General features: G+C 35.9%; 6 protein-coding genes across 6 annotated transcripts; 3 read left to right on the forward strand and 3 right to left on the reverse strand.

Moving 5' to 3' along the window:
* Positions 1–110: 110 nt before the first annotated feature.
* On the forward strand, positions 111–719 carry SLM4 (Slm4p; the record flags this gene model as incomplete). The annotated part of the gene is made up of 1 exon (XM_003678108.1): positions 111–719. One exon carries the CDS (start codon positions 111–113, stop codon positions 717–719), a length of 609 nt encoding a protein of 202 aa, XP_003678156.1.
* Positions 720–1,108: 389 nt separating this feature from the next.
* Positions 1,109–2,605, forward strand: NCAS0I01450 (uncharacterized protein; the record flags this gene model as incomplete). Its single annotated transcript, XM_003678109.1, has 1 exon — positions 1,109–2,605. The coding sequence occupies one exon, from the start codon at positions 1,109–1,111 to the stop codon at positions 2,603–2,605; it is 1,497 nt and encodes a 498-aa protein (XP_003678157.1).
* A 245-nt stretch (positions 2,606–2,850) lies between these two features.
* Positions 2,851–3,843, reverse strand: NCAS0I01460 (C2H2-type zinc finger protein; the record flags this gene model as incomplete). The annotated part of the gene is made up of 1 exon (XM_003678110.1): positions 2,851–3,843. The coding sequence occupies one exon, from the start codon at positions 3,841–3,843 to the stop codon at positions 2,851–2,853; it is 993 nt and encodes a 330-aa protein (XP_003678158.1).
* Positions 3,844–6,630: 2,787 nt separating this feature from the next.
* ECM8 (Ecm8p) lies at positions 6,631–7,692 on the reverse strand (the record flags this gene model as incomplete). The annotated part of the gene is made up of 1 exon (XM_003678111.1): positions 6,631–7,692. The coding sequence occupies one exon, from the start codon at positions 7,690–7,692 to the stop codon at positions 6,631–6,633; it is 1,062 nt and encodes a 353-aa protein (XP_003678159.1).
* A 1,621-nt stretch (positions 7,693–9,313) lies between these two features.
* On the forward strand, positions 9,314–11,119 carry NCAS0I01490 (uncharacterized protein; the record flags this gene model as incomplete). Its single annotated transcript, XM_003678112.1, has 1 exon — positions 9,314–11,119. The coding sequence occupies one exon, from the start codon at positions 9,314–9,316 to the stop codon at positions 11,117–11,119; it is 1,806 nt and encodes a 601-aa protein (XP_003678160.1).
* Positions 11,120–14,560: 3,441 nt separating this feature from the next.
* On the reverse strand, positions 14,561–17,341 carry RDH54 (DNA-dependent ATPase RDH54; the record flags this gene model as incomplete). The annotated part of the gene is made up of 1 exon (XM_003678113.1): positions 14,561–17,341. One exon carries the CDS (start codon positions 17,339–17,341, stop codon positions 14,561–14,563), a length of 2,781 nt encoding a protein of 926 aa, XP_003678161.1.
* Between the last annotated feature and the right edge of the window lie 1,146 nt (positions 17,342–18,487).

Here is an 18,487-nt window from a genome sequence, read left to right on the forward strand (position 1 = left end):
CAACCCTCGGAGGAAACAGACAAAGCGAAACTTAACAAAGGTTTATCAAGAACCGACGTTAGCGAAGTTTATCTAATCCTAAAAGAGAGTCATACAAAAGTTACTGCATCATGATTCATTCGGCTAACGTTAAGGCAGTGCTAGAAATTACATTGAAACCCATTGACATTAAGACTTTGCCATACAAGTCTCCAAGTCTACAATCATCACTGCTCTTATCAAACATAAATGGATCCATCCTTTCGTATGCAACTTCATCAGATGCAAATCAATCTAACTTAACTACACAAGCGACCTCTTTAAGTAATCTGAAAATGATGAGTCTTCTCATAAAGGATAAATGGTTCGAAGATGAAAGGGAGTATTACACGCAGCTTAGAGAAAAGGGTACCAATATTGCCTCAAAGTCAAGTAATTGTTATTCATACGAGGTACCATCTTTGCAGAAGATGGATAATGAAGTAAGTGAACCAGTGAGTCCCATTCAGGAGGCCAATAGCAGCATTCATACTCTTAACGATATGGCGAAAACAGAAACGGTTGTAAGAATATACACTTATGAGATAGAAGAATTACATGTTTGCGTTAGCGCTATTCCACAGAGTGATCTATTATTATTATTTATTGCCGATAATAAATACCCTTATGGACTGCTCGTGATGAAGATGGAAGGTGCCCTAGAAGCATTCAAAGAAATGTATGGTTATAGACTCGGTTAACACTTCCCCTTAGTTTATAACTGTTATAGAATACAAGCAGAGTTTTCAGATATCTGTGCCTAAATGTCTTAATTAAATGAGAGTCCAAGCAATTCACTGAACATGACTATTAGCTATTGACTCGGGACTAATGAACCTGATTTATGTGTGTATGTACCATATTTAGTAATTAGTAAAAAAGTTTACTTGTAAGAGGAACAATATGAGCAAAAATTCCATTGAGTCTTAGCTCTTTTAATCATCAAGTATTTCATTTTACATAGTCAATATTGAAATTTGGTTGCCTTGGTAACGAAATCTTTTCACGCGTTGCTGAATAAAGAGAATACAATAAAGCTGAATAATTTAACGTGTTTGTTTAAATTTGAAAACCACAACAGTTGTCACCTATGGATTCCACAGAGGGGTATACTGAATCTAATAATATACAGAAGTGTGAAAGACGATCTTCCGCTACACTTATCGATCTAAGTTCCGATGACTTCTTCCTAGATTCAAATGGGTCCCCTATTGATCCAATTGAAATCGATGAGACAATAAAAATCCCATTACCGAACCTATTTTCAAGAACTAAGAGGAGAAGGTCGATCGATTATGATCACTTGGGCCACAAGAACGCCAAAAGTAATGGAGTACGATCTATTGCTGGTGCCATTTCTCGAAATGCAAAGCTCTTGCAAGAGACGAAAGAGGCAAGAACACCTGAAGAAGAAATGATTATATGGCAACAAGAATGGAGAAGTAAATTGAAAGATGGATTGTCTGTTTATTTTGACTCCAAGAATGATCCTAGGGCCAACAGAGTGATGAAAATGAAGTTAGATAAAAAGAGAGACCTTTTGAAGCGAAAATTCCAATCATACGGTGCCAAGATTATACCATTTATAGATGGAAATGTTAATTTAATAATCACAAGGCAAAGTAATCCCACTATATTATCGGCTAATAAAGATCTGAAAGTTTGGGATTATGATAAAACTACTAGATTCTTCCAGAACCTTGAGACAAATTTAAGTTCCCTACAAGCCACTATTGGGGGAAATTCTACGTATAGCATGCCTAAGGATGAAAATGTTCATTATTTTGGAAACTCATTTGTTTATCTTTATGATCTTAAACAGGAATATGCACCAATAATAAAAAAAGAATGGTCCCCTGAAGACCTTCGAGATATGAAAAATCTGCCCTATCCAATAGTAAGAAGGGGGACATACGGGAGGTGTCCCTTTATTGGCGATAAAATGATTGATGAAAGTTCATGTGAACGAATAATGAAAAGGTATAGGCGTGATAAGATACATAAAAAATATGCCCTTAATCTCCATGCATTATATTGTCACCATGCCCAGCCTTCCTTGCAACCTTTCAACGAAAAAACATGCACCATTCCACATACCAAATTAGATTCTAAAATTTGTTACGAAAAATGTAAACTGAAACACCCAAGCAGTCCAATGAAATCAAAACATAGTGCGAGCTTTAATGAAAGTATACTAGCAGATGAAAAACTAGGTGTATCTTTGCTGTCCAACGAGAATATCACTGACATAGATTCTAGTTGTCTTTCTTCCAATAATAGTTTTTCAATATCAGATAGTGTACATGATTGTAACCCTAGCGGAATATATGAAAGTAATGAAAAAGTGAATATGACGGTACTTGATCGTTCCAAAATCGATGCATTTTCTTTATATTTGGATTCTGAAACGAAAATGATCCCAGCGGCAATGAACAAAGATTTATTAAGAATAAGACATGGTGAAAATTGGACAAGGGAGCAAGGACCAATAGGTGATTATATTTCGTCTGAGAAGCATACGAGATCAATGCTGAACGAGAAGATTTATGATAAGATCGACAGCTTAATAAACAATCTTCGTTCTTGAGATTGATTCCCTTTACAGAGATTACATAAAATTACATATTTTAATTTAATTTAGCCAAGCCTTTTAGAATTGAAAATTATGATAGTTACAATATGTATGTATAAAGTTGTTTAGATTACTATAAATTAGAAATCATCTATTAGTTCCTTTCTCCTCCGAATTAGGAATATTATGATGTAGCATTGCTACTGAAATGTTTGATATTTTTCTTTTGATTGTTACAATTAAAGGATTTGTTAGTCATACTATGACTCATCGGCCGCACTACCGTCGTCATCAGTTTTACCAAATAACTGTTTCGAGGTAGGCTTTTCTAGACTGATTTCCCCACTAGGTAAAACATATGCACCAGAAGTTAATCTAAAATGTAACTTGTAATGTCTTAGCATGTTTGATTTGGCGTTAAACGATTTAGTACAGTTACTGTAAGGGCATTTGTAAGGTCTGTTACCTGAACGTATGTTAGAATGCGTTCTTAAAGAAGATGGTCTTCTAAAACCTTTACCACAAACATCACAAAAGTATCCTAATTTTTCGTCAAATGCAGACGTTTCAACTTCCACTTTATGTCCTGGAGACGGTAGATGAGAATTCCCATATTTGCCCGAGTTTTTAGCTTTAATGACATTTGATAAAGTTGGTGGTGAGCGTCTTCTATCATTTACAGGTATTATCTGTTTAATGGGTTTAGATTCAAATATTTCCTCTTTTATGGGAGGAGTAACTTCTAATTTATTTAAAGAGCATTCCTGTCCATATATTTCTGGTGCAGATAATCTGTATCCAGTGGAAGCTGTGTTAACTTTCAAGGCAGTATCCGTGTATCTTCTATGGATAGCTGGCTTGCTTACACTATATCCAGTTTCTGATATTGCAGGATTACTCATATTTGTCCAACGTAGGGATTCATCTAGCATTTTTGAATAAGCTTCAGCATATGAGTCAAATTTTGGTATTCCATTATAATCTATTGTAGTCAAAATATTTTCGGAACTAGTCCTTAGCGGCGTTCCTAAATTACTGTTTGGAGTGTTATTATTATTGTCGTAGAGCTGATAGTTACCACTGCCCCAATTTGAATTAAGTGGAGTATAATGTAAGAAGGATGATAGTGGTTCTATCACACTTTCATCCTCAAAATTATCCGATAGAGAGTCGTACCCTCCCAATTTGGTTAAACTATCTTCCACTTCGGGGGTGATGGTATTTGTCATGAAATCTTTTTGAATTTGTAACATTGGTATTTAATTCTATTGTTAATATTAATGAAGAACACCGTTATTACAGGTTTTACTACTGTATTGTAATAGTCCAAGTGCATAACAATAAAGAAAGAAAGTTTAATGAAAAGAAAGAAAGGCGAATATGTCAGATGCGCTTCCCTTCTCCATTATTATATATTATCTATTCTTCTCGAAATGCTTATTTCTGGCTCAATACAATGAAACTTGCCCAGTATGACGGAGAAAGCTCCGTATCACCCTTATTGCAGGAAGAAGCACAAGCGTTGACTGTGGCTAAAACCACAAAGTCCAGCTGTGAGATTTGTAAAACTGCTTTGAAAGCTTAATTTCCCTACCAATCTTCTGAGGAAATGGTCACTTTTAGACTCGAGCACCAAGAACGTTGGGATTCCGTATTTCCGGCGCACTACGCATTCTTCTGCCCGATGCACATCAGATGCAATATTGTGTAATTTCCGCTTGCCTACAAACGGGTTATGTAGGGTACATACAGTGAACAGCCAAAAAGACGCATGCTTTGTGCGACGATCCCCTGCTCCCCAGGAAATCGGGATCATAATTAACCGGGACCTTCCTAATGCAGTAAGAGCGCGTAAGCAGATAAAAAGCACGACGTAATATCGGTCGAGTGTTTCACCTCGAAGAGTGTAGATTGTGGTATGCAACACAGTACAGATCTGAACCATCCTCCACAGACACGGGAAAAGGAAATGTAGATAGCAGAGCCAGAACATCCCACCCCAACAATAAAGTTTAATGAACATGTGCGTGTGTACTTACTTACTTACCTACTTAACGTACCTGGTATTGTTTCCGAACTGGGCAAGAACAATTACTGGAAAAACTATTGTGCTTGATGATACATTCTTGTGAGTCTTCAAACAATTAACTCGATGAACGAAAAGATAATTGTAGATACGAGATTTCCTTTGCTAGACAAAGTGCTGGATAAGATACTTGTACAGGATTAGCTTCCTGGAGATAATGGGATTGTTTCAACGATTCACCAGACACCATATCCTCTCCGTAGAAACATCGCGCAGAACGGTGAACCAGACCACTTTTCCCCATATATTATTGTCTCGCGAAAATCAAGACAACTTGCCCACTCTATTTCCAGATTAGGTGCAGGGTTTCTCACGTTTTAAGTGTGCATTCCTGCCCTTGGTATGCACTCCTTGGCAACTTGCCTGATCTTGGGTTCATGCCATTTCGGGGAATCTGACTGACGTAACGGACAAGATAGTCGGCCAGCCCTTTTCCATGGTTTGTTCCAATAAACAATTGGAAGAATGGTAGCTTGATCTATATGGCACCTATTTCTGCGAAAACAATTCCCTTATACTGACACTAATTTGCTAAATACGTGGGTAGAAGAAAAAATCGATTTAGTCTCGAGGAGGGCAGTTCTGTGCCCACGTCCTTCATATTTCATTTCCTTGGCTGCTAATAATTATTTACTGTTGAGTCGTACGAAGGTATGCAAGAAGTGTCTGGGTGGGATTTGAGACGTGCATCCTCCCTCCAAGCAAACGAGCCCCCTGTGGAACAGAGAGAGAAGTTGATGTAGAGCGACAATCACACTAAATGCAACTAGTAATTCCAAATTTAACATGTTTAATAAGCGCGCATGGTTACGTAAAGACTCGCTCAGAAAGACGCGCACACAGTGTTCGTGCGAGTGGGGCCAGAATTTCTAAATTCGTATTAATATTTTGTTGAGAATTTTCTGTACAATGTCTTCTCGTCCGAAATTGGGGATCTGATTTTTTAATCGGAGATTCTGAGGACTCACTTGCCTTAGCGATTGGACGATATTCCTTCCAGAAACCTATATTTTTTTTTCCCTTTTGAAAAAAGGTTACCCTTTGGGAAGCTGCAAGAGAATGTTCACTCATAGGAACACCCAGTGCATACCTATGGAGCCTATATTTCTGATTTGATAACAGGCAAGTCGTGAAACAAAATCTAAAAACCGCATAGAGTATCGCACGTAGGTACGGATGCCTAGTAAGACTCTATCGAGATGAGGAGGAACCAGCTCAGCTGGAGTCATGCCTACAAAAAATTGTTTCCTTCCAATGTATTGGAGAGTTCTTTGCAGTTTAGATCCGGTATACTTCTAGTGACGAAAGTAATATTGCATGACATAAAATAATTTTACCAATAATATTTTTTTATTCACGGAAGCACAGCGATGTTTCCAAAAGAGGTTTTTTTTCTTATCAAGGTCAAAAAAAAAAAAAAGTGGCTAGCAACTACTCATTCGGGGCAATGGGAGCGTTTTAACTAGCAAAAATGCAATATTTGCACCCGATATGAGCCTCAAAAGAAGTTGTGTTAGAAAATTAATGGTCAGTCGACAAGATTCAATGATATGTTAGGGATTCCTTTCGCTTGAATGGTTTATGTGGTAGATTATATTATTACCTTAAATACATAGTAATTTTAGCAAGGTGGTTATGAGTTTTAAAAATCTACAATAAGTGCTTCAATGGTCATTTGATACTAAAGGAAGAAACGCTAGGTTTGTTAATTGAAGCTAAGAATTAAAATCTAAGTCTCTTCAAATCATGTACTACATTTATGAAGCGACAAGAATTGTGTGATTTGAATGTAGTTTGATTTATTTTACAGGATATGGTTCATGATTTTAAACACCATACGTAAACTACAAGAGTCCAAGTACCTACGATGCAAATGCCCATTTAAATGAATCCAAATTGGTTCGTTAAATTAAATTTTCAAAAAATTATGTAGATAATTTTACAGTTTATGTTTTTAGTTATTAGAAATGGATGAAACCTGGACATATAGACATCTACCATCAAATTTGGTGTAAGTACACCTAACATAATGAGTAAAGTAGTTATCGTATAATCCTTCTATCGAGTCTCTGTCCCTCTTTTGAGTGTATGAGATATGATCATAATTCAGATTATAATCCCTTATGGAATCAAAATTCTGCTGATCTTCTCTAACAATAACATCGTGTTCACACCAACCAAGACGAAACCAATTCTTGCAATTAGGGCAGCATACATGAGATCTTCTAAATCCAGTATTTAAAGTTTGAGAGTAATATCCTTCAGGCACTGGAATTAAAGAGACATTAAGTAATGGTAATAGATTACTTGAAAATTTCTTCATTTCAATCTTCTGAACGCCCACTGTGAAGAAATCTGAAAATTGTAAATCTTCCACAACATATTTTTTTCTCCCCTTTGGCTTAATTTCCGTAAGGATTCCATGAGCCAAAAACAAATGTCTGAAGTATTTACCAACGTCAATCCAATTATATCCCTTGCAAAATCTACAAAGCAATTCTTTGGAAAGATTAGAATTCCTAATGTATCTGTGTGATATCCAATTTAGAGGTAAAATATTGTTGTTATCATTTCCATAGATTTCCTGATTTTTCACACACGCAGATGGTGGACAATTGTAGTTTTTCTTCAAGATATACCCATCATGATCGTATTTTTCTTTCATCCATTTTTTAATTACATGATGTTGGAAACTTCTGGGTAAAAATACCATGCCACTTTTTTTAGTCTTAAAGTCATCTTTGCATGTTATCTGTGTTTCATCGAATTTAAGGAATGTACTATAGTCTTGATGCGAAGTCTGCTCTTGAGGTTTCTTGTTTGGAGACTTTCTGGTTAAGGATTGTTGTCCATTAGAGACATTGGTTGTATCTGAAAAAACTCTAGCGAATGAAGAGGCCGAAGTTAATGGTCTGTTGTTTTGTTCTTCTAAATTCGTTGATGTCGTATCAATCCAGAAATCAACTTCTTTGGCAAAAGTGTTCTTCGTACTAGCAATATATGAACCTAAATCCATTTTTTTTCTATCCTTAATAGCTTTCAAATGTTTAGTTAATTTGTTTACAGATTAGAGTAGTCTTTTTTGTAATTAGAATGAAAGTTGTCGCAAGAACATTATGTGATTGATACAAATATTTGTGTCGCGAAGAAAAAAACAAAAACGCGTCAAGTATTTGGCAACACCAAAAAATATCTGTTTCCAAAGAAGGCTAAAAAGATCAGTGGTCTGACCCATTTTCTACTCATAATACAACCGAAAGAAACCTTTTTTACTTTGATATACATTTATTTCAATCCTAAATGAATAACATTATGTAGTGGGGGGATGTCACCTTGTGGGTGAAAGTGTTTGGAATACCCGCAGATTGAGCAAAAAAGAAAGGTTCGTACGCATGTCCTCAAAACAATAATCATGCGCTCTATGGAAGATTCTCCAAACTTGTCGTTTATATCAGTTTCTAAGACAACCTTCCTAAAGAGGATTTTTTAGTTTCAACTTTGTTACAGTTTTGTCAAGAAACCACAGTGCTGCGTGATTCTTCTGAGACCCCGGCCCAGTTCCGGGAAATGGCGTTCTTTCTACTACTACGACGAGAGGTGGGATTTTGCTTTCAGTCCTCCTTGCAGCAATAACCGATCCTCAAGGAATGTGGAATTTGCCCTGTCCGATCTCATTCCTCTCCTTTGAAACCGGTTGGCCTTCTGTGCGCTGTTCTCTTGTACCCTGTGCACGGATTTGCACGCACCGGTTTTTCACGCCTTATGGAAGGCCATTTCCACATTCCTGTCCGACTCGTTGGCTAACAAACTCCCTACGCCCTCGTCTGCAAGGTTTCCTCGAACAAAAACTTTCTCGACCGGCCGTTCCTGCGACATATAAGGTTTCTAGCGGAAACCACTCAGGTGGGATGTCGCTGCGTACCTTTCTCCAAGGATATTATCAGAAGTTGCTGCCAGCGCTACCACCGTACCCATTATAAACTTTAAAGTCCTTGCCTCTAGTCCTTCTGCTGAGCTGCCCCTTAGCGCCCGATTGTTCCATCACGCTTCTCCGTCATTACACTCGAGAATTTCAAATGTGGTTTGCATCTAGTCGCAAAAATACTTAATATTTGCCTGAAGACTACTCACAAAACCTTGGTAGGTAACGTGAGCCCGAAGCAACTGCTAAGTTCCCCTCGTAGAAACCTATAGAAACTGTATTGAAAGCTGTCTGCGTATGATTCAGAAGGAACAATGCCTTTTAGGTTTTTTGGCCCTCCAGCCAATGTTTCTCTACCTCCGATTCTTAATATACGTACCTTTAAAGTTGTTCTTTTATTGCAATTTCTTGGTTGTTAAATCTATTATAAACAGTAACATATAAGCAGCAGCTTCAATTCAAAGAATAACCTATTGGAGGATCAGATGCCAATTTTTAAAAGGCTAAACATCCATTACTTTGCCTACGTTTCCTCTTTCCTGTTGAAAACCTAGAAGTTCAGCAACCTCTAAGCATTGGGAACAAATACTAAAATCAGTTCTGTGTCGTTATCATTATTGTTGTTGTTGTTTTCATTCTGAAGTTATCATTGAAAACATCTCATTAACATCTTTCCCAGGAATCATCGACCACTCTATTGAACTATCAAATTATAATGGAGCAATGGGACCTAATGCACACAGATATTCTCAGGAAATGTGGTTCGCTGGCAGTTGAGATGGATTTACTACCAATGGCATTTTCATTATTGAGCCAAGTCTTAGAAAAATTACCTACAAATGTTCCGACTTTATTACTATTATCAAATGCTTATTGTAAAAACAGTAGCTATCTCAATATTGTTCATCTTCTAGTTAATGCAATAAATACAGGGGCAGCAAATGTTTTTTCTGATTACAGAGTATGGAAATACCTAGCAGTTTCGTACTATAAATTGGATCAGTTTGAAGATGCAAATCATGCTATACTTAAAGCGTTGGAAATGTTGAATCCTAATATTTCAAACATTGCATACAAACTTGAACATGCAAGTTTATTGATCCTGCAATGCAGAATACTACTATTATTTGATAACCATAAGGAAACTACAGAAAGTTTAATACTTTATTATGACCATGCAATACAGGAAGCTCAATGTACTGATGTTTCATTATATGTTGAAGCCCTTCTATCAAAAGCACAATTGTATCGCAAGGTAAATGATTTCCCTAATGCCATAAATCAGCTAAGAGAAATACTCTCTGTGCTCAATAATCTAGGTTCCATCCCTCCCATTAAAATGAATGATTTTTTAAATAAACTAAGTTACACCTATCTTCTATTAGCTACTTTACTCTTCATTCTCAATGAAGATCATCAATCGTCACACTTAATAGCACAAGGTATAACAAAGCTCCCGCACACAACAAAATCCATACAACCTCTGTTATTATTGGAGATTCAGTTGGATTTTCTAAAGGAAACTGACTTACAAAGGACCATAAATAAATTACAGCTGGAAATGTCTTCCATGCCCTTAGAACACCAAACCATGCCTAACTATATGATAGGGCGTCTACTTCTCAAGGCAGATCCTATTAATAATATTCCCTTATCATATGACTACTATCAAAGAGCCATTAGCTCTGATCCTGCACTCTCCTTTATCTGGGTATCTATCGCATCTTTGTATCTGCGGTTGGGACAAATTGAAGATGCTATTGCCAGCTATTGGGAAGCGATTAATTTGTCCACTAAGTCAGATTCTACAAATTCTTCATCAAGAATGAGAAGTTTTAATAATATCTTCACGGCATTTGCATGGTATGGACTCTCTCAAGTTTATGTTGCAACTGGTGAGATAAATAAAGCCATTGAATCAGCAGACAAGGCGTTAAAATTATGTGAATTGGAGAATGATTGGGTATTCTATGAAGAGTTAAAACAATTGATGAGTAAATTAAGAACATTTAATGGAATTGGAAGAAACACAAGTAAATTAAAGATTGACCATGTCTTTACAGAGGTCCCCATCCAGACATTAATAGAAATGGAAACATTTCAGGATCATTCAGTCTTTAGTGTCGAGAATCAAATCGATAGGGTTCAAAGTGATGTTATTGTTACCAATTACGAAGATGTCTGTGGGAATATTAAAGTTGGGAAAGAAACCCAGAATTTAAACCTAAACTTCCCACCTCCTCCAATTGAAACCAAGCAAGCATATCAAATGCTTCCTATGATGAATTATCAAGCTCAACCTCCACGAAAGCACTCTGCTCCTTATAATCAACCCTATCAAATATTGACCCACAGCCGGCTCAATTCTTATCCAAATGCGGTAACGGTTGGAAATATACAGGGTGATGTTATCCAGGTTGCACAACAACCAATGCCTATTCCAATAGCTCCTGGTGGATACTATATTCCAGTTCCTGCAAATATGCGGTTACAGATGGGGACTCCCTTTAACAATAATTAATGATATTTTTTATTATAAGACTAACTTCTATAGGGTAGGAGTAACGAAATACGCATCTTTTAAATTGAAATAAATACTTCAGTATAATATATTGTATGTACAACTTGTGGTGTCTATAAAGTTATTAAATGAAGGCTCATAATTGAATCACCTCATTGATATCAAGCAAGCCCTTGTTTAAGTTGGAAAATGAGACATTCAAAGGAGCATACTCCAATAGTTCATCATAAGAAGGTAACTTTCTCCTATGTTGACCGCCAACGTATGATTCAGAGTCATATTCTCCCCAGAAGCATGATACTTTTACATTCAGAGAATCAATATCCTTATCATCATCGATTTCGGATATCTCGTCATCTATAGTATCTAAAATTCTGGGATACCATTGGATCCGCACATGATATGATTCTTGATCAAAATCAAGTTTATTAAGTTGCAATTCGTCAATCCCTGAATTTAGTTTGAAATTTTCAGCTTTTGAATCATTCCTATTGTCGTGAAAAATCGTTATTTGTCTAACTGGCGACTTGTTTCCCTTGGATGAGCCGAAAAATTCCAAGGTACACGCTCTGTTTTCCTTAACATTGATCGACAATTCTGCATTTATTGGCTCGTAAGGTGATCTGTTGCTGGATTTTCTATCATTCTTAAGAATAGCAACAGAAAATAAGTCACGGGGTGATACATTTTCTTTAAAGGGAGCATCAATCATATTTGGTTGCTCTCCGATGTAAGAACATTGTTCGTTACCGTTAAATTTATCTACACACCATACTACTTTATTGTCATTTTTAACACTTGGCAAGTCATTCAATAATGTTTCAATATATCCCCCTTGTCTACCATACACATTCACAATAGCGTTGGTGCCACTACTGTTTGATATATTGACACTCTGAGAAAATCTTAATTTTAATGGAGAATCATTCGTAAATGAATTTCCTAGGAACGTTTCCGAGATGGTTACTAAAAACGTGACAGTAAAGAGAATGATGACAACAAAATTAAACCTGTAAACGAATGGCAGGACTGGCAATGAGATCAGAATGCTTCCTATTAGCAAGACCTTCATAACATCTAAAGACGATTTTGCGCTCTCCTGGACCGTTTGATTTAATGCGTCAAGTATTAAATCAAAAGCATTAAAAACAATAAACGTTCCTAATGGAACAACCAAAAGGAATTGCAAGCTCCAATCGTAGTTTAGTGCCATACCCTCCAACGATTTTAAATTGTCTGGATTTGTCATAGAAGTTTCAATAGATGATTCTCTTGAATTTAAGAGTGGGGCTCTTTCATCTACGTTCAAGTTTTCGTTTCTCTGCGTGTTAGAATTTATTATACCTGTTGCCGTATCAGTCACTTCTGTATTTTCAGTTGAATTATTTGCTGAATTTATGGACTCAGTTCGGTGATTAGGAGCATTTATCTCATCAGCATTGACGCTCCCATAATTACTTTCCAATTCAGGATTGGTGGTATTCCTAATTCTCTTGTTTAGTAACGAGGCTATGTATCCATAAAGGGTTCCGAACAATACACATATGTGAAGAATTACTAGAGGGTATATTCCTGTATAAGTGTAATGGGAGGAGCGCAATTTAATAGTTGCAACAAGTATCATAAGCCAACTTACACATACAAGATCGGTGAGGGCAATAGTTTTGAAGTCAAACGAAGGCGAAAAATATTCGAAAACTGAAAGGATCATATAGTTAAGCAGAATAAATTCGGCTGTCAAAGCAATCAACGGTATTAAGTGATTCCTTGATATGAACAATGGACTGAACTTTTGTAACCCTAATTGCGTAAAATACAGTAGGCTGATGGATATTAATAAAGATGCTGGAAATCTTAATTTAACAGCAATGGAATCTAAAACTTTATCTTCCCTTCTTGACAACAAAAAGAGTAATAGAAAAAGCAAAGCTGGAGTCAACGTAAGTAAAATGCAGTTCCATATGAAAAGATTGGATGAACTTAAAACAAAAAATCTCATCCCTGAAAGATCGAAATAAATAGCAGGTGAACTATCATGTTCATCTGCATCAGTATTGGCTATATATTTCGAAAGTTGTAAACTTGTATGCAGCATATGCCAGAGGGCAGCTTTCGATGTCTTCAGAGTAGAATCTTCAATGGTATGATAGAAGTCTCTAGGCTTGTAGAATGCAATGTCCCATCCTCTCAAGCCATTGTCTTCGTAGACTTTGTAATCTGTCTCACTCCCGATATAGCGGTTATAGAACCCTTGTTGATATATTGAGTTACCGAATGGAGCGTATTTGACAGCTTCCTTGTATATTGAAGCCGTCGAGATATCTGATGTTCTAAATAAAACTGATTTCCCTCCCGTACCAGTACCCTCCAAATTTATGACATATTCCACTAAATTGGACCAAGGATGCTTAAAAAATGAATGGGCCCCTAATAAACCAAATTCTTCGTTGTTATTGAAATTAAATATTATCGTTCTCTCGGGCTGTTCGTTACAGAAATTGGTTAGTAGAGCTAGTAGTGAAGCAATACCTTTTCCATCATCTGTGGCACCACGGCTTGTTGGGACGGAATCAAAATGTGCAGATAGTAGCAAACCTGGTAGCTTCGGGTCAGAACCTTCTAATTTGACAATAATATTGGAAGATTCATAATATATTACCCTTGCTCTTCTTGAAGTGGCGTTAAAAACATCAGGTTGTCTGAATAGCGTATGTAATCCGTTATAGTAGTCATCTGAAATATCAGCATATGGTATATTACTACCAATCTGGCGCACTCTATCCAGTAGGTAATCATGCACTCTATCATTATCTCTTGAAGTATATGGATGTGGTGATTTTGTAATATTTTGTAAATCTGTCCATGCAGTCTCAAGTAAGTTATAATTGTAAGGGTCATCCCCCCTTGTTGGAACTGAATGTTTATAATTGGTATGGTCTAGTATGTAGAGGGCTCCTATTATAACATAGGTTAGAAGCAAAAATAAACTGACGTTAGTTTTTCTAAATCTCATTATAGATCGAAGATAATTGAGAAGAGACATCATGCCCTTGAACTGTAATCGATAATTGTTGTAGTCAATGCTTGTGGAATTAGGAGTAGTTCTTTGTCAATGAGCCAGGTTCAACTGAACAATAAAGGTTAAATGCTTCATTATATTGTTTATATCTACATATAGACAGATCTTACTGACCGACGTTTGAAAATAATAATAGCGAAGGTTTTCGAAAAAACATGATACAACCTCTGCACAACTTATGACTCAAAGGAGTATTCACAATCCAGTGGAAAAATATAAAAGCTACTTAGAAGGACTCTTTTAAGGTTCAGAGAAGTCAGTCTAGCCATGGTTTGGTTTTAAATAAGATCAATAATGCATTCTATAATCTTTCAGTACTTAATGTATATGATCATAAATTAACATACTAAAAAAAGAATTTTTTAATCTAGAATTATGATATCCTCCTTTGTACTATCAACTTTTTCATCATTTATAAAGGCAAATGTTATCCATTCTTTCATAGTTTTTAACGTATTCGAAGTCACATTGTCAGCCAATTCATTTGTTTTCAGAGGGTCAATATGTTTATAACCGACGAAACATTCTTTCATTAGATTTGTTTTCTGTTGCATATTCTTCATCTCATCATCCTCCATTACCTGTGATAATTGCAAGGCATTGGTCCAGCTGTTACGCCTTTTCTCTAAATTCTTCTTCTTTGGATGAGCTATTTCATTAAGTGACACGCTTTTACCTGTACCCTCACAGTCACAAATTAAATCATGAGTATTACTCTTAGTGGTTTCCATAATGGTGAATAAATCTTTCAAATCTTCTTTAGTAAATAAGTCATCATTAGATCCCGTCTTTCCGGTCGTGTATGATGAATCTAGAAATTTTTTGCTCAAACTATGTTTCATTAATTGTCGCTGCAGAATCTTTTCATCTATGCATCCTGTTGTTATTAATCTATATATATAACAATGCTTTTTCTGTCCATCTCTATGGATTCTAGACATAGCTTGCAAGTCAATGGATGGGTTCCAGTCATTATCAAAAAGAATTAGACGAGACGCACCTATTAAATTCAAACCTACCCCACCTGATTTCGCACTTAATAAGAACGCAAAAATAGAGGGATTTCTATTAAATGTATTCACTATGGAATCTCTTTGTTTCGCTGGCGTTGAACCATCTAATCGGCAAGATACCATTTGTGCTGAATTCATTAGATTTTGGATTATATCAAGGGTTTGTGTATAGTTGGAAACGATGACAACTTTCTCATTGTTGGTATTACCTTTAATTTTTTCTAAAAGTGTCATTAGGATTTTTAATTTTCCAGAATTTAAAGAACGATCATACCTTTCCTGGATTACACCATCAGGTCTAATCTTTGACTGGTAGTAACTATCATCACCAATTAATGTTGGGGAGTTGCAAATTTTCTTGAAAAGGGTAATGAGCCCCAATGATGAATTAAAAGATAGATTGGCAAAATCTATCCTTGATCTACTCAGGATATCATTAAAGGCCAAAAGTTGTGATTGTGTCGGCTTGCAAAATAGAATGATATCCGTTTTGGGGGGCAAATATTTACTGAGAATAGCATTTGTTCTTCTTAAGGTAAATTTTCTTGTTATATCAATCATTTCCTTTGATCTACCCTCACCAAGTTCGATAATATCTTCATTGTGTCTATTTTCTGTGTCCCTTCCTCTCGTAATAGGCGCTATGAACCTTTTCTTGAAATAAGGATATGATCCAAGAATTCCAGGGTTAAGGAAATCAATTATAGTATAGAATTCATTGAGATCATTTTGAATAGGAGTACCTGAAAGAAGAATTTTCCTTTTAATTTCAAGATTTTTCAATACATTTAATACCTTGGAAGACCCGTTTTTCAACCTATGCCCTTCATCACAGATAAGCAAATCAATCAAGTCTCTTGAGCCGTGTAGTTCTTCAGAAACACTTAATAATTTTTCATAACCTATCACTAGAACCTGGAATGTCCTTTGAACTCGGAGGAAATTCTTTACGGCGGTTTTATCCATTTCCGGAGTATTTCGGGAGCTTAAAGTGAGTATTCCAATTCTATTTAAATTCAACCATTTTGCAAACTCTCTTTTCCAATTACCAATAAGCGTCACTGGACAGACTACCAATATTTTCCTACATAGTCCATGTAATGGTACGCCAGATTGTGAACAGGCAATGTTTTTCAAACTTGGTGATTGTTTCAAAAGTGTCCATATTAATGTTATGGTCATCAATGTTTTGCCCAATCCCATTTCATCTGCTAATAGACATCCACCAATATCAGAATCCTTCTCCAAGATCAAAGATTTCCCTGTATTATCTTCATCTGTTTCTTGATGATTGGTCGCTAGACCCATTACGCAATCATACATGAACTTTACACCCTCTCTTTGATGTGGTCTCAATAATTTCCCCAATAATGGATCTACTATGACATCAACGTCGGCATCCCTCCACTTGTTCATAATGATGGGGTTTTCTATCTTTGATACATCAAACACTGGTTGATATTTCTTTTTCTTAGAAGTAATTTCATTTTGTTTAGAGGAGGATAGTGGGGTATGAGCATCAGATTTCTTCATTATTGTTTTAAATTTTGTTACAGTTTGCGAATTAAATAACTGAGAAACTGGAATCTTATTTTGTGTAACTGACTTAGTGATAGCATTACCGTTAGTCCTAGCAGAAGATGGGGGAGTAACTGTTGCTTGATTATTTTTGCATAATAAAGAACGGACCCTTTGTAACTCTTTAGGGTCCGATAATTCATAATCCACTTGAACTTCCCATGATCCAGCTTTAAAAATAAAATCACATAACTCAGAATCATTCGTAAGGTGACGATTACCAATCTTAGTCCCAGCATCATTAAAGAGGATAAGGTTGTTGGATGTCCTAAGCTGTGCATATCCGTCATTATCCCATGTCTTGTGTTTTTTCATTGACGGTTTCCGATACATTATTGTAAAACACTTGGTGCCATTATCGCCTCCGGTATTACTTGTTGTTACCGGTTCCTTGGATGGCGGTACTTTTATTCTCTTGGATGTGGTTTCATTGGCAAAGTTGTCACTGGGGAGTCGTTTGGTACTATTTAATGGTGAGTTGGAGTTTGCTTGAGCCGATATTAGTCTCCGAGGTGGTTTGAAGGGCTTATTTTGGTATTTGGGTAGTGACATTGGAACTTGATGGCATTCTTATTAGGGGCCTTGGAACTATATGGGTGTGATTAGCTCGATGAACTTCGAGTGTGAATTTGAAGTTTTTCTTGTTTGTTGTGTTACGCGTAATTTTTTAGAAAAAATAAGCGCCGACCCCACACACTGCTGAAATATTTGATCGCTAGATAGGACGTCTACTAGAGACTAATTCAGATATATTAAGGTGTTTTAAGTTTACTACAGTATTTTACATCAGATGTTAAAGGTGTAAATATAACAAGAAAAAGTGAGGGGGGGTTGGTATCGTGATTTTCAAATTTCTTCCCCACATTTAAAAGTGAATGTTTAAATTCTATCCAAAGAGCTTGAATTGCCTAATTAGGTGTTATATTTGGATCTTCTAAGGTTTAGATTAAATCAAAATTGGTGTTTATATTTATTATTTAAAATTTTTAAATATGCTAAAGAACAAAAATAAAAGAAACTTGGAAAAAACATCTTTAAAGTAAATAAATTTTTTCAACCCTTTATTCCAATAATACATTATTAAATTCTTAGATTTTAACTTGTGGAACAATAGCAGATGTATTTGGTGATGGAATTTAAGATACATAAGTAAACCACAAACTACTCGTATACAACGATGAAGTGCATGACACCGTAATTAGGTTGAATGAAAAATATTTACTCAAGAGATTGGAACTACATCTAAACCAAAATTTTATCTTATCCTCTATCAACTTATCATCAGGGTCACTTATAACAATATTCATCATCTGGCACTGAAGGAAGTTTGTCCTGTGATGAACTTGTAACTGTGTTTTGCGTGGGGGAAGATAACTACATTTTCTGTTCTTCTGGAGTACCATCTTGGATAACTTTAGTGTCATATCCTTGTCTTGACACTTGAATTATTCCAGTTGCTTTACTTTTATCTTTTGATAATATTACCATTGTTTCTACGAATAAACATACGATAAATGATTCATCTTCTTTCCCTTGGAACACTAATGACCAACCTGGTATTTCTTTCAGGTATATTCTAGTTATTAAGCATTTATTTATTTTAAAAAGACGCTGTAGTTGTATTACATGTATTCGCTCACAAAATTCACCATAATTCAAAACCAACATCTCCTTCAGACTCAGATTAAATTAATGAAA

Source organism: Naumovozyma castellii, chromosome 9 (assembly GCF_000237345.1).
Source record: "Naumovozyma castellii chromosome 9, complete genome".
Lineage (NCBI taxonomy): Eukaryota > Fungi > Ascomycota > Saccharomycetes > Saccharomycetales > Saccharomycetaceae > Naumovozyma > Naumovozyma castellii.